At 38.7% G+C, this 23,717-nt stretch overlaps 1 protein-coding gene across 5 annotated transcripts in view; it reads right to left on the minus strand.

The window, feature by feature from the left end:
• Window positions 1-353: 353 nt before the first annotated feature.
• Window positions 354-23,717, minus strand: part of TRIM33 (tripartite motif containing 33) — a 40,547-nt gene continuing 17,183 nt past the window's right edge. For 2 of the 5 annotated variants that reach the window (XM_080367834.1, XM_080367838.1), the window contains exons 6-20: window positions 20,986-21,100; window positions 18,982-19,128; window positions 18,339-18,456; window positions 16,308-16,552; window positions 15,897-16,061; window positions 14,863-15,063; window positions 12,751-12,883; window positions 11,757-11,820; window positions 11,290-11,449; window positions 9,879-10,225; window positions 9,307-9,430; window positions 8,205-8,279; window positions 7,493-7,645; window positions 5,649-5,699; window positions 354-5,566 (exon numbers count right to left, since the gene is read on the minus strand). In XM_080367834.1, coding sequence (XP_080223960.1) covers window positions 5,354-5,566; window positions 5,649-5,699; window positions 7,493-7,645; window positions 8,205-8,279; window positions 9,307-9,430; window positions 9,879-10,225; window positions 11,290-11,449; window positions 11,757-11,820; window positions 12,751-12,883; window positions 14,863-15,063; window positions 15,897-16,061; window positions 16,308-16,552; window positions 18,339-18,456; window positions 18,982-19,128; window positions 20,986-21,100 — 2,311 coding nt within the window. In that variant the 3' untranslated portion in view covers window positions 354-5,353. The other 3 variants (XM_080367837.1, XM_080367835.1, XM_080367836.1) reach the window with 3 other exon arrangements.

The following is a 23,717-nucleotide window of genomic DNA, read 5'->3' on the forward strand; positions in this document are numbered from 1 at the left end:
CCTGGCCCCACCACGGCCCGTGCCCCCGCTCACACCTCCCGCTGCCGAGCTTCAGCCGACAGTGGCACAAAGGGCCCCAGAGCAAACCTCAGCACACCCGCGGCTCACGTACCGGGTGTGGGTAAGCATGTAAGGCCATCCCGTGGGGAAGCGCAGGGTGCTGCCACCCCAGCACCTCCCTCCCAGCCCGAGTTGGGTTCAGGCTCTGGCACGTGCTGCAGCCCCGGGTGGTCACGCTCTGGCTGCTGCAGTAACGTGTCACCGCGGGACTTCCACACCACCAGAAAAATCTTTTGCCAGATGTGAACCAGCATCTTACGCCCTAATGCAGATGTGCAAAGAAGAAACTTAAATTGAGTCATTTTTCTAATTTAATAGAAATAACCAAAACAAAATGGCTTTCAAACAATTATTTAAACCGATCCAATACAACTTCTACAGCACATTCCAGAGCACTTAACAAGAAATATTTACAGGCAGCTAATGTATTAAATAACCATGTAAAGAAAAACTTTTTTTTTTTATTACACACCAGCAAAAAACACAGGAACAGAACAATCAGAAATTGTGACCTTGTTTAAAAAAAGTTAAATATGATTATTCAGATAATACAATACCACAGAAACAGCACTTTTTTGAAGAATCATATTAAAAGATGAGCAAAGTTCACTATGTGCAAAAAAGAACCAATTCCATTACTGGAAGCAAGAAATAATCGAAGAATCAAAGAATGCCATGAACTGAACCCTTCCATGAGTACGTTTACATGTAAAACAGGCTTTCAACCACACAAATCTTTATAGGCTTATATACATGTTTCATGGTGTTCTGAACCTAAGAAATACCTCCATTTGCAGGCCATTAGCAGACATGCACTTTTTTTTTTTAAATGTAGCTCACTCTAGAGCAAATACTGCAACAAGTCAAACTTATAAAATATTTTAGTACCTCTCCTTGTAGAAATTCAATGAATTCTAAAGAAAGCAGCCTTGAGCTGTAAGATCACTCAATAGAAAAGGCCAAAACTGCATTTCATACATTTAATAGTTCACTTATAATAAAGATACCCAAATGAACTGCGATTTGGAAAATTAATTCAATTCAGTTACATTAGAAAGCATATAAAGTAGGATCCCCATAAGCAACACAGGAACTAGATGGAAGAGTTACTGTACACGCACTTTGAGAAAATAAAAGGAATTGCCATATCCGAAGATACAATGCATATGTTCTATCTGAAATATGTCTATGTAAACTGTGGCATATAAATTTTTTTTTAAAAAAGTACCTTCATTATTTACTCAAACACCTACTTTTTAAAAAAATATGTAACTTTCCCCAATTTTTAAAATAAAATGCCACACTATATTGTCAATAACTCCTGCACACTTTGTTTTTAAAAGCTAGACTTGGTGATATGCATACAAACTTTCCTATAAAATCACTATCCAAAGGAAAGGATTCCTGTCATGCTGATAGGCAACAGACAAAGCAGTTTTATTGCTTTTTCCAAGGAAGAGAGTAAGAAAAACAAGAAAAAGCCAACTTCCAGTACATCATACACATAGCTTTAAAATACTGTTGCCATTGCCTAACCTTTTAGAGGTCAGCCAATAAACTAGGTTATACAACAGTGATAAATTTGGGCAAATTTCAAGGACTTCTGTTCCAGTGGCTTGCAGAAATGTTTATAAAACATTTCAACGATCCAGTGTTCAGCATGCCAACACAGCCAAATGTCACAAGTAATAGCAATGGTGACATTCCACATAAAAAAAAACCCAAAACAAAAAAACAACCACAAACAACCCACCAACCAACCAACCACCAACCAACCTCTCTACACTTTGACAGAGTATTTTATCTTTTCAAAAGTTTGGGGAACATCCTTTTTGGATAGTAACTCTGCCTTATTATGCTATAGGCCACTTAATTCCAGGGCACAGTTAAATAAAAGACCTGAACCTATTCAGCTGACTAAATTATCACTAATCACTAGTAATTACATGGCAGGATACCTGCTGAGGTAATTGAGAAGTCCACAAGTAGCATACTGTACACTTTTCACTCATTTCAAAAGCAAGTTGCCTTTTACTTCTTTGGATTAACTTAAACTTCAGGGTCATTCAGAACAAAAATCAGGACATGAATGGTCTTTTTTACAAGAGTCTTAAATGAGAGCACAGCTACATCAAGCACCAGACTGTCTTCTCACTATCACATTGGAACGCTGCAATCACACAGCCAGAGGAGCTGGCGGACTGAGCACACCCACCACATTTTACCTGCTGCAGGTTTTACTGATTTAAGCTACGCGTTAATTGCCAGGGTAAAACACACCACCACTTGCACATAGCGCACACACATCATCTGGCACAGAGCAGATGCTCAGAGTAACACAAAGGCCTCTTAATACAAACCCCATGAATTTGCTCTTGAACAAGTTACATAGTGTGGCACCAAAAAATTGCCTTGAGTGAGCAAACCTTTACCTGCCCTATGCCAACCAAATACAGACTACAGGATCAGGAAATGTATTAGCAGAGCTTATCTAATCCCTTCAAATAGTTTTGAATAGAACTTCGCTGATTTCCAATCATTGAACTGTACTGGTAGTTCCAAAATGAAGGGGCGGGGGTGGGGAGGATAATGTGTTGTTTCTTTTATATAAAAACCACTTAATATTTCTTGCACACAAGTCGAAACTCCACATAATACTACTGAGTACTGATGAGCTGAACAGAAGGACCAGTTCCAGAAGTTCAGTGGGTTGTGTGCAAGTGTAAAGCTTGAGCTCTTATGAGGGTCAAAGCTTAACATCGCTTGTAGTTTGCAGGTGAAACGGTGAATACAGGCCAAGTCACTAGCCTACAACATCTGACAATTCTTCTACCTTGCCACAGAAGCAAACTCACCAGAAAGACTCTTCTAAAGCGCGCAGAGACCCGCTCTGGGTCTGGGTGCAAACAGCCGGTACAGCCCTTGCAGCAGTGCCCCGAACCGCAGCTCTGCAGCAGGGTCCTTCCCCACGCCGGGACCCAGTCTAGGGCGCCGTCATGCTCGTCCTGTGCTCCAGCTGGGGCAGGGGGTATCTGCAGTACTCGAATCCATGACTGGTGCCTTACAAAGCAAACGGTTACAAAGCTGCAGCCCGAAGGGACAGAACCTGGAGTGCTTAAGCGCCATAAAAAGAGTAACCCCAATTGAAGAGAATTCACAAAAATCTTATTTTCATGATAATTTTAATAATGTTCCTTTGCAAAATGAAGCTGAGAAACTAGAAATGCATAAATAGGCAATACACAGAGCCATTAAACGATCCTTTGTTACTATGAGTGTCCTATTCACACACATCATCCTTTCTAGGGGCAAAGTTTTGCTATTTGTCAATTTAATGTTTAAGTATAATTACTTTTCCTTTCACATACAACCTGGTAAAAAATAAATTTAAACTGGCACTATGTTAATATCTGAGAAATGGGGTAAAAAACCAGCTTGAGTTTTAAGTGTAATGTTTGCATAATCTAAAGAAGTGAGCTTGAAGTTACTAATACCTTCAGTCCCCTCATTTATTGTGAGAGGTATAGTCACAATGTACATATACTTTGTTCTTATAAAAAGAAATCAAATCTTAAGTGATTTGCATAAAAATTGTTGAGACCATATCTCAATTTGATACATTGTGCTAAAATATTTATCTTTACCATTATGGTAAAGTGTATACAATGTCACAGGAATTGCTCATGCCGAGTATACCAAAAATCCAGTGATCTACCACAGAATTGCTGTATTCACACAAAGTCTTATGGCAAATTTCTAGTCTATCAACTTGACCACATCCAATTGAGTGATTTCTTCATCTTGTTAAAATATGATCTACATGAAGGCCAGAAATTAAATTTATCATTTCTAGTACTGATTTCTGTCAATAAAGGAAACTACTGTTCAAAGTATAATTACTTTGTGATGACCTTGTTTCTAGCCAGAAGTGCTGGAACGAAGGCAGCATGCAACAGGAAAGCACTGCAGAGATGCCTGCCAGAGGGTTTAGGGAAACAGGGAAATTGTTCTGTTTTCAATATTTGACCAGAAACCACTCAAAGCCAAATCCTGGTCTGTTCAAGTGCTTTGTTCAATGGATGGACAAGTAATCCAATATCAACAGATTTATTCCAATCTTTCTAGACATTTCGCTCATAAGCTGCTTCTGAAGGAAGTTCTGAGTAGTACTCAAAAATAAGACAGAACCTCAAAATGAATGCAATGTTAGAAATAGCATATATTACAAATCTTTTCTTGATAGGAACAATCAATAAGAATACATATTAGCTTAAAAACAGTTCAGCAAATATTGCTGATCTGCAAGAAATCTCAATTCACTATTTACAAATAAGACAAAGTGAATACAGGAAATTTTACACATTTGGTAGTTACTAGGTTATTGTTTGCCAAGTGGTCTATTAGAAACTGATATTTAGGAAGACTGGAAAAACACCTCAACCAGTTATTACCTCTTCAGTCTATGTATTGAGTACAGAAAATTAGACAATGAATACTAGAGGTTAACATTCTACCTCATTAGGGGGATCAGGGACAGATGACACAATGCTGACTTCTGCCATGAATGCCATTAAAATGTTCTGTGTACAGGATTCATGATAGAAATATACCTAGCTCTACCGAAGAGAGATCGTTGCCACCAGTTTACTCTTTTCATCTGTCAAGAACTCACACTCCTGCACTTGCCAATTCAGAACAGTTTAATGATTTTTGTTTTTCCTTTTGCTATACATAAAATGTAGTAAAGAAAGTCAAATTTTGATAATTCAATCAACACTGAAAATCAGTTATTCACGATACCGCTTGAATGAGATGATAAAAGCAATGACAAACACGCACTGAAGTTCACACAAAGAGGGGATTTCAGGAACATTGCTTACAGTTTGCACTGCAGTCCAGCATGAATGCGAGATACAGTAACTGTATTGGTCCAGTCCTGCAGAACTTTTTACTAAGCAGTCTCATCTGTACATGGAACATCTCTTACCAAAGCTGCTGCTCTCCAACATTCATCCACCTCTATCTGTGAGACCAGGATGAGTGTGTCCCCTCCATCAGGAAAAGAAAGAATATAGCAAAGAATCAAGGAAAAAACCCAAACAAACACTAAAAATTTACAATACAGTTTTTTCCCCCTTTTGATGAGAATGCTTTTCTGTACAAGTGTTTTTTGTAATCTAATACTGTTTAAAAAGCTATCAGCTTCTTCAAGATGGCCACTGTAGGCATGATAATATTCCAGGATCACTTAAATAACAGTTTTTACAATAAATTTTAGGTCCATATCGTTAGATTACTTTATATGCACTGGTCTCTCATCTGATTTTAGGCGTTTTCTACGTGGTTGTATAAAATCTTCATCGGAGTCCTCAGTTATTTCACCATCATCCTCTTCCTGCTCAAATTCAGGCAAAGGCTGGAAGGTCCTGTCTGGGTAGATCTCTGTAAGTTTATCTTCAAAGTATAATGCAACTGCCTTCCCTGCCTGCGCTACTTCTGAATCAGCCTGTAAATAAAAGAAGACAGGAATATTCACCTGTTGGAAATGCACATCCCTTCACCAAGTGTGCATGGTCTGAAACGCTTACCTTCAAATTAATCTCTTGTGTTTCTGCATAAACTTGAACAACTTTCATCATCTAAAAAGGATACCAGAGTCAAAAAAAATGAAATTATAATCCTTTCTAAAGTTATGAGATTGCACAGGATTGGATGACTAAAGTCAGCCATAACAACAAAACAGTTTGTTATGGACTACACCTCTTTAGTTCTCAAACTTAGTGGAAGCAAATTTAAAACAGTCTTAGGAGGGTGACATGAGGTAAATAAACCTTCAACAAAACACACAACTTTTGTACAAATAAGCGTGTCTCAGTCATTTTCAAAACGGCACTCTACTCATGACTGCTTTCTTCATAAATTTTAGTTGCCCTGACATTATTGTGGAAAAGTCTCACTTTAGAAACAAGCACTCCATGAGACTACAGTCTTGGGGGTCTTACTCCACTTTGATGTCTATTTTTTAAAAGCATGTGGCTTAGAGGCTGAAGGCATGATGCTATTACGAGAGGTCAGGGTGACTCATCGTTTGTCATGAGCCAGCATTTCAAACAGTGAGGCAAGTCTGAAACACCTTTTTAAAAAAAAGACCAAAACCCAGCAAAAAGCCGCCACATCCATCAGTCATTGCTCCCTTGTTTTACTCGTCCCTAAGAGCTGCAGCATGTTTTCCTCTATAGTAGATGCTTCATTAATTCCCTTGATTGAGAAGTTCACATAATTGCACCTTCTTCCACAGTGCTCATTAACCTCCACCTAATACAGAGACATAAGGGAGTCGGGGGTGTCAAAGTCCCAAATGCTTGTAGGCATTTACAGCATTACATCATTAACCTTGATTTTTACTAGTGTACTTGTGAAACAGTTGAGATTTTAATTGTAGGTTTGTGTACTTCCTTCAATTTACCTCTTCACAGAGCCAGAAATGCAGCCCAAACACTGCAAAACTCAGATTACATTTTACAGAAAAATACCGGCTGTTTTACGCATTTCTAAGGTCAGAAGAAAGCCACTCCCTGCAATGCCTTCTCCCCAGGGCTTTCCGCCATCCTTGCTTTAAAAGGCATCTCAGAAATGATGATACCCTCGTATCTCAGCTCCTACTCTGTTTCAGCACAATACCACACTGGGTTTTTTTTTTTACATTCAGAATATTTTTTTCATGGCTCCACCTAGTAATAACACTTAAGTAATTTACCTCACCCAAGTCACATTTCACATGTAAGCTTGCAAATATTTCATTATCAGATGGGTTCATTGCTAAACAAGTCAACTTTCCACATTCATCAAAAGTATGACTCCATAAAAAATTACCTACTGAAAACTGATTTTTGAGAGCGCCTAACTACCTAGGAGCTAAAGCGCTAAGCTTAGTTTTAGCCACAATGAACACAGTGCTTTTCTGGATTCAGCCTGCATGAGGTACTAAACCAGCATTCTTCAGAAAGGCACTTTTCCTCAGTAGAAGATGCCTCAAATAGAGGTCTACCACGTTTCGTGAGTGTAAGAACCTGTATAGCTTGAGACAGTTTTGAGGACTGCTTGATTGTCTTTATTACCACGCTTCCTAAGCACTTCCACAATCTATGCAGTGTACAGTAACAAGGTCACCCTGTTCCTCAGTCACATATCCATACCAGTGAATGCACTTTAAGTTCCCTCTGTTAAAGTTAAAGGCCAGCCTCCTCCCCTTTCACTAAAACAGAGGTAGTTCTGTAATTGCATTCATTTTGGTTTCAAGTGTCTGATTCAGCATCTGCTCCATAAGCAGAAGTTACAACTGGAAGCAGAGCCTTTAATTGCAGAAGCTGCACAAACATGTTGAAATAAATCTTCATCTAAAAAAATGTATACAGATTGGAAGTTAACATACTTCATTAAATCTTTCACAGTTCTTGAAGATCAACCGGACATCTGCCACAAAATCCTCAGGAGTCTGGTAGTGTTGGGAATGCTTCTTTTGCAGTTTCTTTTTCACTGTAGATAAATCCATTGGTTTTTTTATAATTTTATAGTAGTTTGGTATCTGTAAAAACAAGCAGTGATTGATCACTACAATGACTACATAGTTCACAGAAGCAGTTTAATTTCCTCACTTATCGAAACACCAATCAGCTAATCTCATCAAGCACTGTATGCATGTTCATCAAGTGAGAACAATTTCCTCTCCTCAAACTATTTTAGAAATTTTTTCTAACCTTCAGTGGCCATCACAGCACCACAGTGCTTTTCATTATAGTTATGTCTTTTACAGCGGGGGGAAAAAGCCAAAACAGTTTCTCTCATTTAAGAAGTTGTCCAAAGGAAAAATAAAAGCTCTCCTAAAGCACTTTGAACGTCACAAGTATCCTGAGACATCCTCTTCCAATTCAACAACTGTTAATTGAAATTATTTTTTAAAATCTGGGTTTGAGACTGGGAGCAGACCCTCTGCAGGGAGAAGCTACAGAATCAGCTTCTGTCTCTCTCTGACCGAGGGGAACATGCTTCAAGTAAAAGCAGCCAGTTCCTTCCCAAATTCAACTCTAGACTTTCAGAGATGTTATACAAAAAATAAATCACAAACTATTTTTCAGGAGACTCACCGAGGCTGGGACTGGCTCTTGAAATTCAATGCTCAGCTCATGACAATACAGGTAAAGCAGGAGACGTTCACATTTCTTACAAAGAAATAAAACAGCTGCATGTCAATATCCTTAATTTATACTTGGCCCAAAAGTTCATATCTCCCTATTTTAAACAGGTTTGTACTTTAGCAGCTTAGTACTAGAAAATTTAAATGTAATCCCCACAAGATTAATTATAAAATCAAAAATTCTTAGGAGGACATTGTTGAGAGGGTAGACCACCACCTTACTATTCAGTTAGCAGAAATATACTCCCTTTTTGCTTTCTTCTTTCTAAACAAAAGTCTGGGGCTAAAGTCACACATGAAGAAGCAACCCAATATACAGTCACATCACAAAAAAAACCCCAAAACAAAACCACAAGCTACAACCACTTTTGTCCAACCGTAACTACATGTAACAGGAAAGGACCAAGTTGCAGACAATATTTTATTCTCTTCCCCACAAGACAAAACTAAACAATCTGAAACCGAAACCAGTGTTTCTATGAATTCCCTGTAGAAATATTTTTCTTTCCTTTCCTTGTAATTCCTTTGGAGGAATTTGATTTGATAGTGCTCTAACACTTCATGCACGGGCTGATCGATAAAGCTAAAAAATAATTCTGACTGTCAAGGTCATTGCACCTTCCACAAGAGTGCACCTAAATACTTCTAGCACCTCTCACAGCATGAACTTGACACACCAAACTTACATAACTATTTTATGAAGGTTATATCAATGTTAAATGCAAAGAACTTTTAATTAAGAACACTGAAGTGATTAATGCATGATAAAGGATGCATTTAAATATAGAATATGTGTTTACATGAAGTTTTAGCTAGTAGGTGACACAGTCCCAATGTAATGGAGTACTCACTCCCACATAGTCACCAACACCTGGATATGTGGTCACAGCAAGAAAAGTCTCATTTCTCGTTTCAGATTTTTTTGCAAAAGCCACAGCTATATTTGATTTGCTACAGCCACAGAAAAGCCATCTTCAACAAACAGTGGGGGACAGCTAATGTCAGAAAGCAGTTTTTTCTAGGAAACTGATTCCTACAGATCTGACACGTACCCTTTGGTCCACAGGACTCAAGCCTTGTGCTGTTTTCCCTTTCTTGCTGTGTTGTGAATTGTCGCAATCATATTCTACTTCTGGTTTGCTCAGATCTCTGCAGAACGTACATATCCACTCTCCACTAAACAGAAATAAACAGAATTATTCAGATATCCAGGGACAAAGTCTCATCAGTGATGACTATAAAGATTTTTCTATATGCTCTTATAGACTTACACTGTACCACAGTAAAGACCTGGATATCCAAAAATAACGAATAACCCTTAATGCTCAAGATAATTCTGCCGATCACAACCATTTTTCCTGCTCTCATATTCTTCTACCAACTATGTTTTAATATTTTACAACAGCTTTATCACCATGACTTTTGAAAGACCACGTTTATCAGATAAACATTGACCAATTACATCAGGCAGGCCTTTGAAATGTCAGATTTTTTTACTGACAGGAAATCATCCAGAACTAGCTGACGTTGAGGATGAAACACCAGTTTTGGTACTGTGTTGAAATCTGCCATATGAATGAGGCCACAGAGCTGTTCTCAGGAACCATTACACTGTTTCTGGTACCTTGGAAAGCTGAGGAGTGTTGGTACGTGACAAGTCAGGTGAAACACCTTTGGGCACTTTTCACAACATAGCAGATCCCCTCCATTTTGGCATACGGCACACCAGTCTTCATTCGGATCATCATCTTTGTTATTGCCTTCTCCTCCAATTCTAGCTGATCGGTGCATCAGACTCCGCACTGGGGATTTGCCATTGACAAGGCTATGTCCAGACTGTTTGCAACTTTCACTTAAATCTGCTGGTTCTGTTTTTACGTGATTTTCAAGGCTTCCTAATGCTTCTAATTCACTTTCCAGATGCAAGTTAGTGGACAGTGGTGGTGTCAGGCTGCTCTCAGGACTGCTAAGCTGAAATTAAAGTAGAACATGAAAATCAGAGTCAGTTTTACACTGGCAACTTTCTTCATATGTTGGAAGTCAAAAGCCATCTACCATTTAAAGGTACTCTACTCATTTCCCAAAATATGTGGCAAATCATTACAATTACCTGAGTTGCAAACAGTACTGAAAACTACTTTTTCACAAGACCATCCTTTCAAGAACACTCACTTCTACTGATGTACAATACAATAAACAAACTTTCAAGCCAAACACACTGATAGACTGTTACAAATATACCTTCACTGTCATTAGGAAAAATCCTCAAATTCATCACCCTGCTCCCAGTACACAATCCTATTAAATCAAGCATAACTGGGAAACACTGAAAAAATATTTACTTGCATAAATATTTTATTTATGCTCTGGCATAAGGATTTTTGACTGATTGGAAGATTTCTCAACATACATATGAATGTTCAGGAGCTACTAATGGGTGACTTACAGCTTTTGTTAGGGATTAAAAGCAGCAAACACTACACTGCTGGAGATTATTTCATTTAAATAGCTAAAGATCAAATCTACATGACAGACTCTCCTGTCTGAGCACAGTATTAAAGGATATATATAAGTCCTCAACATGGACCAAACGGATTAAGTTCTGTTTTCGATCCGACTACTTTCAGTGTGCAACTACGTGTAATAACATAAAACTGACAAGGACTGTCTGTGTTTTGCATCCACATCAGTAGGTCAACTCCTGTCCAAACCAGGAAGGGAAGCATCTGCCACCATTTAATGTTTAATTGTTCAACATAAGCCAGTGAGCTAATGTCTAAGTCACACTGCCAGCTTATTAGTACCTATGTCACAACTCCCAGTAATGAGCAATCTTAGCAGTACTACAGACAGCTCAACACTCGAGCTGGCCCACGCTTAAAGTTTGGATGTACTGCAAGGGAGCGAAATACTTCTCAATCTTCAGCGCTGTTAACAGAATATAAGGCTTAAGAGTAAAATTGTTTTATTATTTCCAAATTCTTAAACACGCTGCTAGGAAAACCATAACATACTGTTGCACAAACTAACTTTACCATGCAAGCACTCCTTCTGCCATCCTCTGTTTTTTCTTGTTTTACTGTTCCTGAGAAACTGCATATCTCTTCCTCTGTCCCTGGCTCTTGCTTGACTTTCACTTGGTCAGACTTGAAGTTAATGCCAGTTTTCTCAGCAGTTCTGCCCGAGGAGCCACAGCTAGAAAAACACCAGCATATAAATAAGAGGACAACTCATCAGAGCAAAGAAATTTAAGTGACCGTTTCATGAACGATTTCAAAGGCAAAGCATGTCAGAATGTTTACAAGATAGCTCAAGTTTACAAGAGAGCAGAGAATCATAGTGAAGGGAGGGGGGGCAGGAATCTTCTTCACGTAAGCATTCTTCCACTATTGGGTCACAGTTTTATCAAAGCCCTATTGACCCACTGCAATTTTTTTTTTTTTTTTTTAAAGTTTTTCATGTCTGACTTTTCAGCCTGGCAGTGTTAACGTAACATACTCACCTTCCTCTGCTACCTGTGCTGGAGGTACTAGGTGGCCTCACAGGAGTGTGGGAGTTGGATAAACCTGTGAAGAAGTGTAGAAGTTGACTTGGTACAAATTTACATTCTGTAGTAAAATATATGACTAGTGTTGAGTAACACCAGAAGTGCTGCTAGAACATCCTAATTTGATAATTCACATAAGTCAGCTGCCCTCTCAGTCATTTGATCAGAACAAAGGTCAAGCACACCACATTAAAAAAACATGGACAACACACTGTTAGTGACCCAATAATTATTTCATCTAACCCAAACAGTGCTATAATCCTCAGCCTATTAAATCCTCAAAAATCTATCCACTGACATCCACCAATACAGAAAAGCAGACCCTGTATGTTTCACATGCAGGTGTTGAGAAACATAGTCAGTTCCACTGCTGCAACAATTCGTTCACAGAATCCTACAATAATCTTGCAGAGAGAAGACAAAGAGAAACACTATTAAATGACTGAAATCAGCTTCTTACTAACTGAAATGGACATTTTCAGTGTTTAAATAACTTAACATTAGGGTTTAGGAACTCTAGTTGTTCATATGCATATAAAAAGCTTTATCATCAACTGGCTATACTTAGAGTGACCTTGCTCAAATGACTGTTGGGTATAACTTTTTCTGTAACTAAGCTAGTCTATAAACCTATTTCCCAAACCTCAGGATGGTCTAGCCAGTCATCATTTGTGGGCAATAACTGAAATACCTCCTCTGATGCACAAAAACCAGAAAAAAGGACTGTGGTAACATAGGACAAAAATATAGTCTATACACGTACCTGGAGTACTGCATTCATGTGCCAGCCATTTGTTACTATAAAGGTATTTCTGAAGGAGGGTAAAATTTAAATTTCCAGAAGAATTTATTTCTGAGCAAAATAAGTTTTAAACTAATAAAATATCACTTCCCTTTTGGCAGGAAATGGTAGGTAATTATTTTCAACTTAAATACCCATCACATTTACCTGATGAGCCTGGAGACAGAGCTGAAGGTCCCGGGGAGGGATTCATGGTGCTTGTAGGTTGTGGGGGTAGGTGGCTGCCTGTAATGTATCTACTCAGAAGGTTATCTAAATTACTTGAACCAGCATCTTCAAGCTAAGAAGCAAAAACAAAAGTCTGAATCAGAGAGGTCTAATTAAAGTTTCTTAATAGTTCCACATCTTTAAACTGTGATCCGTATGTTTACTGGATTTGTTCACTACCCCTTGAAGGATTCGGGGCATGAGCAAACATTTTTATCAGTTTCATACAGAGATCAGTCTTTCAAAACAGAAACCCACAGTCAGAAACTTAAAGTAAGATTTTTCAAGAGTTCCTAAATATCAGAGTTCTTCCAGTATGGTCATAGGCTGCACTTACTCTAGGTCATTCCAAACCTTCTGGTTCCCGCATGTTCAGTGTGTAAGTCACACAAACTGTGTTAGTCACATTATTCCACAATTAAGATATTAAGGGAAACCATGAACTTGTTTTTGCTTAGCACATGAAATCTCCCTCCCTCCTATTCACTTTTTAAACAGATTTTAGTACCTATTAAAAGTAAGGAAACGGGTACCCTATTACTGTAATTGCTTAAAGCTATTAACTGCAAGACAGTCTAACTGCAAATAACATGTTTGAAATGCACTGTATTCAAAGCGCGGTTTTATGGCCGTGCAAGCAATTTGAAAGACTGATAGCTTCCCATCTAACTTTCATCAACTAAAACCCCTAACAGCTGTTGGATGAACAGGTATAAAAAAGAGCATCTTAACAGAATTCTGCATTTTCAGTGCACCTAGAAGTTGCATGTTTACGTTTCAGACTGTACCACTAACAACTATTATCAACCCAGTCTATCATGAACCTCAGACATGTACAGCTGAATCAGTCATAACTAATTATACTTGTGTTTTAACGACTCAAAAAGCTTCAGCACTGCAGGTCGATCACATTCAGAGATGTGGTCCTTCACCGCCCCCCCCCCCCCCATTCTTATGTTAGCAAATTACCTGCAGCCTCATGAGAAAACAACGCTTGAACATGACTCTCTATAGATGAGTTTAAAAGGTGCTGTTGGTCTTACAGCAGACCATCTGCTTGGATGAAATTTAGGTTTTGTTTTTAAAGGCAATTGTTTCCTGCATCATGACCAAATCTCCCGTGCTTTATACAGGCATTTCAATGTACACATCCTCCCGTCCCTGGCCTCCCAGGCACTCCTGCAGAAAACATCCTGCTTTTACTTTCTTTGCCTCGACTCATACATTAAATTATGCTTCTGACCTCTCCAAATGAGCTTGACTTCACCAAAATCTACCTCCGCCTGTGTGCAGTACTATCCACTGCAAAGAATACAAGGCACACCGCACACCAAGCTGGTGAGTACCAGCAGTGTGCAGATGAAGTGAAAAAAATGGAAGCAGCCACAGTCACACTCACGCAAGCAAGAATCTCCAGGCAGACACCACCACAGCTCAAGATTAATCACAGAGGTCAGCTGAGGTGTTCTGCAGCACCTCACAGGCTCCGGCTCTGATGTATGCGACAGGAGCTTGCAATTACATGGGAATGATGACAGCCACACTGCTGGGGCGCAGGGGAAACATGAGGACAGAGAGAAGTAGGGCAGTGGGACACCTTTTCCTGTACTCCCTGCATCTGACTGTTAACATTTAGGAACATCACAGAGAAGTCCCAGGCAACCTTAACTCCGAATGGATCACCATTCAGGGCATTCTACATACACAACTTTTAAACTATTCTAGTGATATCTTCCCATATGATAGCCTTATGGAAGAAAGGAAGTGAACACAGTACTTGCAATTAACTGATCTAAGTGTCAGTTTTATTATAGGATAGCTATTAAATACTGATTAATGTGAAGGTTAACACAGGTTGAGCAGGTCAGCCCTACACAGTAAAAACAGTTGCATGTCCAAGTCAAGGGCTGAAGATTATAATTCTTCAGCTTTAAACAATAACTAACTATACCATTCCACAGCCAAGTACTGGCATCTTAAGTAAAAAGATACAGAAAGGAAAGCAGGTCATTACTTCACCCACAGCCTAAGTACCTGACCTTCTCCACTGACCTGGATGGGTGGGATATCCGGCAGGGAAGGCAAATTCTCTGGATTTGTTACAGAAGGAATGAGTTCGATCGCTGTAACGGATGGACTCGTTGGACCACGGTTTGCACTCGCCATCGTCGCTGTAGTAGGACTAGTTGGATTAATAGTGGTGTTGTGCACAGAAACAACTGGAAAAGGCCCCGCGTGCCCTGGGTTAGAATGCTGTAAGCAAAAGAGAAGAGACCATGACTGCATTACAGACAAATCAGACTGCAGGTAAGATTGCAATATGTGCCTTATGTGACAGTCCTCAACAAAAAACTGGGGGGGCAAAGAACATACAAACTCACATTTCTATCAATATAACCTGATAGCACTGAATGCAAAGCAACTGCTATTTTTATTTACTTGAAAAGAAAAAACACTTTATGTGGCTAGATATTTAAATATGCAGCACAACTTCCACCAAATTATTTTCATACATAGTTATATTTTCTTAAAGCAATTACTTCCGCCAAAGACAGCTTTAGAGTCCACATGTCTGTCTACAATCTTTTTTTTTTGTCTTAGAGAGTAACTGTTTCAAGTATTACAAAGTCATTTTTGGTTTTCCAGTCACATTAACAATCATTGTCAAGGATTTTTATTCTTAATACTATGCAGGGCTCTGCATCATGCTTCAGGTTTGAAATCAAAAACACTTTAGAATTTGGTTTCATTAAAAACCCTCACAACTTCACTCTGAACTTGACTATTCCTGACTATTCTCTAAGAAACCCAAAAGCTGAACGTCACTGAAAAGTGAAAAGGGAAATGTTTTGTTTCCCAGTACTAAAATGCAATACAAACATCAGAATTAATTTTCATTGTTAAGGTTTGAGTTCTCTTATGTTCAGCAAAAATGTCACAGTACAGTACGCAACATGAAAAAGCATATAAATGTGTGTAGCTGCTGTTACAAGTGTTACAGAATAACACATTTACAGCTGGAGGTATATCTATTGTAATGAAAGTTTGGCACAATGGCACAAATGAAGCGTGTACACAGGATATACTTGTCTTTGAAGGTGAGGTTGCATCATGGAGTACTGTGGTCCATTGTGGCGTGGTATTCCTGGTATACGAGCAGCATTCTGAGCCATTCTCATCTGATGTGCTTGGAAAGCCCCACAGTTCATGTTACCCCTCTGCATGGTCTGCATGCTGATCAACCTGGGAGGCTGCAAGGGTTTTTGTTTTTTAAAATTTTTGCTTTTAACATGGAAAAAAGAAGCCAATCTGTTTCCACAGTAGTAGGTTTACTAGTTACATAACATCAAGAAAAGCCAATACCTGTCACATATAAAGTATGTCAAATTTCAAAAGATTTTCACATTTAACTGCTTCGTAAGTTCATTATTTGATAGGGCAATTTTAAGTCTTGGTGTTATGGTAAAAGGTGAAATAATCACATACAAGAGACTTACCTGCTGCTGTAAGACTTGTGGACTTGTCTGCCTGGGAACTGACCCAGCTGGCTGTCCCATCCTCATCTGCTGCAGCTGCTGATGCTTTTGGGCATACACTTGCTGCTGCATGTGCTGAAGTCGAAGCTGCGCTAGATTAATTTGTCCTGGAGCTTTGTTGATGTGGTTTGTTCCTGGAGGAGCTTGTCCAACCACTACGTTAGGAGTGTAACTAGGAGTTGGTTTATTTTCAATGACGAGGTTACCTAAACAAGACAAAAAAACCCCCTAGTGAACAGTTAAGCCTCCATCATCATCCAAAGGTTGATAAATACAGTATATTCAGATGTTTCTAATTCAGTTTCCTCAGGGGTAGTAACAGAGCAATTTAAGTTTGAAATTTTCTTTTGTAAGTCTCCATAACCACACATGAGAGAAGCAAAAAGAATACTCAGACTACAAGAAGAAGAAACTGCAAAACTAAAAACATGACCTGTGAGGAAAGACTGAAAGAACTGGAACAGCACAGCATAAAAGACAAGACAGACACAGGTGACTTCTCTGTGTTCACAACAAATTGACAACAGCAAAAAGACACACTGAGCAGAAAGTTTCTATTCCCGGGCTTTGCTTCCTTAGGTAAAGACAGAAAGTACTTTGCACATGTACTCATTTGAATCTGCGTCTCACTTTCTGTTGAGGTTGACCTCTGTTTCTGTTCTGTTTCCTATATATGCCTCCCCCAGCTGCCCTGGGTTCCTAGCCAAACAACATTTGAAGCTCTGTTCTGGAAAGCCTCGCTTTTTTCCTTCTTGACTAATCTCCAAAAGTAACAGTACTCAAAAATTGCTTGAAGAACTGCTGATGAAGGAATAGCGTCAATTTTAAACCATTATTTGAAACAAACATGGAAAGTTTATTTACTGTGCACATAAACCACCTTGACTAAAGACAAGAACACCAAAACCTGGCTAGTGGACTTAACAGCAAGAAGTGACTACACACAATAGCATCAGGAAAAGCTAGTACTTTTATGAGATTTTCTGTTAGGCTTTTATCCAATAGAAAAAGTTCACAAGCAGGTGCTAACAGACATTCTGTGTGTACAGACCCACTGTGCTCTCCCCACTCTAGCTCACCTCCTCTTCTCTCATTCAAAACCTGTTCTTTGGAAAGTGTGATTAGGGGATTAATATGGAAGAAAAACTGTCACACTACACTGCTGTAGGATAAGACAAGAGTAAAGAGGCAAAGAAATTAAATACCTCATGTCCTTAAAAGAGCACATTATTACCACATCTGATAACAGCCAACAACACCTAGTATTTGTAAATTAAAAGAGGAATAAAGAGCTGCACTGAAAAAACTACTTCAGATATAAAAGGTTACAGCTACAGTGCCATAACCCACCCTGTGGCAGTTGCTAGCATCGCACACAGAGGAAGGGCAGCGTACCTCCCATTATGAGGCTTTGGTTTTCTTCACCTTTATAAACACATCAGACATTCTCAGAATACAAAACTAGTTAAACATTGCTTCTTAATTCACTTAACTTCCCAGCAATCACATGGACTAGCTTGGTACTTAGTCATGAACTTAGCTCGTATCAACAGTCCTAATTGTGCTTATTCATGCAACTTCCAACACATTAAGACATCTAGTATTAACTCATATACAGCTAAATAAGCTCAGATAGACAAAACTGATTCTATTTACTTGCCCAAAAAGCTTGTTCCAGAAACTGATGCTCCCATTTAGCACTAGCGTGTTATACTATAACCATCAGAACCACATTAAGAGGAAGGAAAAAAAAAAAAGGGCCATTGCTAGAACCATTCCCATTGGAAACCAAAACCTGTAGAGAAAGCTTCACTAATAGAAAAGACAGAGCAGATAAGGAAGGTAATCAGGACTACATGGTTTAAGTCAAGAGAGTTTTGATCTTCTGCATTAACAGATTTATTGTGCTGCAACTCACTCATGTTGGATGAGCACACTTAATTCAATGCAGTTTTTCAAGTGAACACACACACACACACACAATTGTCTCACCTAAATTAACGACGTTCTTTGCCCAGAACGTAGGGTCACAATGGAAGCGTATTGCTCCATTGGCAGCTGGGACAGGATCACAACGTGCCTTTAAAATATGACGTAACTGGAATGTTATCTAACGGAAAGCAAAAACAAGACTGTTGATGACAATGAAATAAAAAATAAGAACATCAAGTAGTGTGCATTTGCCCAGCAAGTTTAGACTGCTGGGTCACCAACAAGGACTGTCAATAGCAAGTTTGGTTAGTAGCCTGGGAAGTACTCAAATCACCAGGAAAATCATCCATTGTACAACTAATATTTTACTCAACAAAAAGGATTACAGAGTAGTACTGTAACACAATAATACTATTTCTGCAATAACTCAAGTAAGACACTGAGGTGCCTGTACAGAGCTTGACCCCATTCCTTCTACAATAATGCTGTTGAGTCCTTAATTTAGGAATGAAAAATGGTGTACAGTTGGGAAATTTATCCCGTTATTACAGAAAGTGTATTTTGGTTTGTTTTTTAAACGGAGCATGAAAAACTCATTGTCTCTTCCTTGGATATAATCTAGTGAAGCCACACAAAACTTAGAGAATTATTTCGACTAAACATTCTCTGCACTGTACAGACAAGTTAGAGGATACTTCCTTACCAGCCGTTTACTGTACAGCAAAGCAGTACTGCTGCCACTTGCAATAGCCCAATTAGTAAAGTTCATCACATGCTTCACTTGTCGCGAAAGACCAGTGATGTCATTTTGTTGTTGTATTAACTTCATCTGTCTCTCCTTTGTTACATTCTACAAAAAACCAAAAACTTTATTACAAAGGGGGCTTCAGATTTATGGGAAAATGTAAACAGCTAATCGCAGTTCTTAGAGCAAAAGAAAAACGTCATAGGCAAAGCAGCTTATCCTAATGCTCACATTCAATGTGGCTAGAACCATCAAGGAGTAATTCTCTATTATTCCACTCTACCATTCTCCCCAAATGTATCAAAGTGCAGGGAAAATAGCGGGCTCAGCAAAGAGCCTCTGCTTTATCCCAGGAAAATATTAACTATTAAAGACCAATTCTCCTTCTCACATTGCCAAAGGCCTAGCAGCATGACAACTGGGGAGCAACCCAGACTGGGGCGCAATGGAACTGCCAGGTCCGTCCTTGTGCTCTGGCATTCCCGCAACTGCCACCACCGGAGCTGCAGAGCAGCAACAGCAGTGGCCTAGGTACTCAGAATACCCTGTCAACCAGAAACTGCCTCAAAACACCTCCCAGGTACGGCAGGTAAACTCAGCAGCCCAATCTCTGAGAAGTCTTCAGCCCTTGACACCCTGCCAGCTGCAAACCTTGTGCTAAAAATCTGGGTTGTGGTACTGAATCTTCAGGATTCAAATTTAACAATACATGACTGGGCAACTGTTACAACCTCACAAAAAAGGGAAGTTTGCAATGGAATACTTCTAGCTTGTAAGAAATGCTAGGTGAACAAAAAAAGCCAGAGTTCAGTTACTCATGTAATTTTAAATTTAAAAACTTATTTCACTCCTAATCAAATACTCTTTTCTTCCAGGGATACTCCATTTCATTGCCAAATAACTGTTCCTTAACCAGAAGAAATCTAATGTAATTAACTTGATCTTAAGTTTTTCAGTTACATTATGGCAGACTGACAATATGCTATGAACTTCATATGATGGAATTCCTTTCTTCAGATTAGAAAAGTAAATGTAAATTAAATTTTCACACATCTGATAAAAGTCAGAATATAATTACTATTCAGAATGCACTAGCTGGAAAGTATGTTTAAAGTCATTGCCTCCTTTAGGATGCCAATCCATACAACTTAAAATACCAGCTTTACACCTTCATGTTCAAATATGTAAGACTGAAGTATGTCTTTGAAAACCTAGGTGTACTTAAAGGGTCAGGATTTATTAGACAGCAACACCAGCTGTGAAAATTACCAAGGAAATAAATACAAACAACTGCCATTAGGACCACCGCTGTCTTAGAGGCAAAGCAGTCAGCATTACACTGCAGGTGAAAATTAATACCAGCCTGTCTGCTTCCCTGCTGCCACCACCTTACACAAGCAAAATAAGGGAAACTGATTTGAATGACCTGGCACAACCAAGAGAGCAAAGCATAACAAAGTTGCATCAAACACATTGCATCAATTCGTTATGGGCTCAAGACAAAGTGCAGACCTGGCTCTAGGAGTTTACACTCTGAAGAAAAAACTTCTAGATGAGTTATCAGGAGAAGACAAAAAGAAGCAACTCAATTCTAACAGTGCTAACACAGTTACATGAGCCTTAGAAAGCTATTTGAGGAAAAGACTAGATTATACACACCTTTGAATTATGTCATAATAAAGAAATATGGCAAATAGAACACAGAAATTAGATTTTCAGACACTCCTTTATGATAAGCCTGATTCTGAATGAATCCGAGGCATACACGTAAAACCAAAGGAGCCACAGGCTCTAGTTACTGAAAGGAGAAACGAGATTTAACTCCAACACACTATTCATAGGCAAGAGTAGTATTGCAACACCTGTAGTCACACCAAACAAATTGTCTTCAGACATGGAACGTGAGCTCTCAATAGGAGACCAGAAACAGTGAACAACACTACTGTATCTCTATAACTGTACCTCAAGGTGCTGTAAGAGAGATTTTCCCTTTTTATTGATTTCATTGATGAGGGTGAATATAGCCACTTTGATTTCCTGTTCTACTCGTTTGTTAGTTTCATTTACTTCTTTTATCCTAAAAAACAAACAAAAGACATGTATCGTCAGGCAATCACTTTATACTATGCTGCCAAACACTAAACACCACAGGCATCTGCCCACCCTTGAACAGCAAAGGAGCAATTTCTGTACTGAAGAAGTTCCGAGATAAGCAAAATTTTTAGCTTGTTTCATTTCTAACAAAGAAATCTTCATTAATTAACTTTTTTGAAAAAGTAATCTAAAATTTCATTTTGGAAATTAAAATCTTACAGTCTCATATCAAGATGGTATCTCATTTAACAACTTGTGTTTTATTTAAAATAGTATGAAACAGTCCTTGTGGTTTATACACTTTAAATAGATGTTTACACACACAGAGACATACCCAGCCAAGACCACAGGTGTGTGTATGTACACATATACATTTATCTCCATATCATGTCTCTTTCGCTATGAAGAATTTATATACAATGCCTTAAATTTTTATGCTACTGTATATTAACCAGAAAGGAAGTCAATCCTGAATTTCAGATGGACCCCTCCAACTCCTCCCCGCAATCCTGTAACAAAAAGGTTATTACATACCTGTAATCAATACACAATAAGGATATAAAAGTTTCACTTATGTTTTGCCAGACATTAGTTTCCTTTATTCTCTTGTGCTTCACTACTACTGCCATTTGGTTGGGTTTTTTAATACCTCATACTTTGTCTCCATCACTGTCATCCTTCCTCAGTTTTACTGCCTTCACCATTCTTACCTTCTTCAGACTCAAGCAAATCATCCTGAGCTTTGTCCACAGAATATGAAATACAGCGTTTCTTAAACTCTGTTACAAATTCTGGATTTATTTGATCCTGTGCTGCCTTAATCTAATGGCAACATCGCATTGCAGCAGGATTCTTTCCTTCGCTCATAGGAGCCAGAGCACAATGCCTTGCCATGGGCTAGTCAGTGTAAAGACTTAAACTGTCCTTTTCTAAAGGGCTTCTTCACTACTAGATCAGGCATCTGAACCTGTGGTGTCCTTCATCCTGACATGATCACAAGACCAATACTCATTTGTCTGACAGCCTTCAGTGTTGGTGTCAAATGCCCTTTAAGGCAACTTGGACACATGTGGGACACGTGCTTTTTTTGTGACAGCACAACCTGGCCTTCTACACCAACACACATTCAACCAACCCTTCATTAAGTCAGCAGGCATCCATCCTCTGCTTTGGCACCTGACAATTATTCCAGTAGGCAGCTACTCCTTCAATGCTGTTTTACGCTTCACGATCACATACGATAGCAATTTCATACCATCTGCTAACACTGACAACATTATTGTAATACACTTTTTTCATTTCCTGAAGTTTTTATGATAATGAATTTTGCACCTTACACTTCAACAAAGGAACTGAATGGCATGTCAAAGTAAACTATCGTCTCACTTGCACTACCCATTTGGCTCAGCAAATAATCAAGATCTCCCCACTACCCAGAAACATGCTGCAGAAATTCCTTAGATTTTCAGTGAAGCCAGACACTCTTAGGCAAAAAAAACATTACAATGTGTTACTTCTATATGCACCACCCATTATTGGCCACGAACTCTTATCAGAGAATGCTTTGTGACAATTCTTGAGCTTTCCATTTAATTATTTCCCATGTAACTGGGTTTCTGTCTCTTCTTCAAACATCTAACAATTCTACAGCTTGTCCTGCTCCACGATGGTATCGTCTTTTGGGTCCCTTCAAAGAATTCCATGCCAAATCAGCACATAAAAATTTCCATTGCTTCCATCTTTGCACATCTGCCGCTGTCACATCACATGTTCTCCCTCCCCTACAATTTTTTTTTTTTTAATGTACATGGTACCACTAGGAGTTAAAAATTTGCATCAGAACTTCTTCTTTTATCTTTAGTACACTTCCTTGTACCCTTGTAGTTCTCATCTCCAGATGATCTGTCATTTTGCAAGTGACTTGAAGTTGCAGAAGGCTCACAAAACCACCAAGAATCATAGTAGATTTCCCTGACCTCCAGCACACCACACCACCACAAGTGGGTGAAAAGCCAGCAGCAGTCAGGTCCTCTCTCTGCGTCTACGTTCAATATTCTACACGACGTTGAATTTAAGCTAACCCTGGAATTCTTAAACTATCTAAGGAGAAGTTTCCTTTCAGGTAATTACACTAAGTTTTGCTTGCCTAATTAAAAACAAAACAAAACCAAAGAAAAAAACAATATCCTACTCAATTTCAAAACAAGCTTTTGTTATACAATTATCAAAGAAGCATTCATTTGAAACAAAAACATTTCAGGAAAAAAATTGTTCCTGTACAGCCAATACTTCTGTCATCTAGAGCTGAACTTATCAGAAACCGTAAGATGGGTTTGCCTTGCCTTTTTTTTGTTTGTTTGTTTTTTACTCTCCCCTCCCTCAAATGTAATAGAAGTGTCACATCTTTGGTTCTACTCAAAGTTGCCATAAAAGACATCATCTCTGGCATTTCTCTTCCAGAAAAGGCACAATATTGTAGGGAAGAAAACATTTCAAAAAATAGAGTCCAATACAACTAAAGTTACAAAATCAACTAAAACTTAAGTATTATTCTAGTCCCATCCCATCATTCATCTTATTGTCATTCATTAAAAAGGCAA

The sequence above is a fragment of the Falco punctatus genome (genome assembly GCF_963210335.1).
Source record: "Falco punctatus genome assembly, chromosome: 17".
In the NCBI taxonomy this organism is placed as follows: domain Eukaryota; kingdom Metazoa; phylum Chordata; class Aves; order Falconiformes; family Falconidae; genus Falco; species Falco punctatus.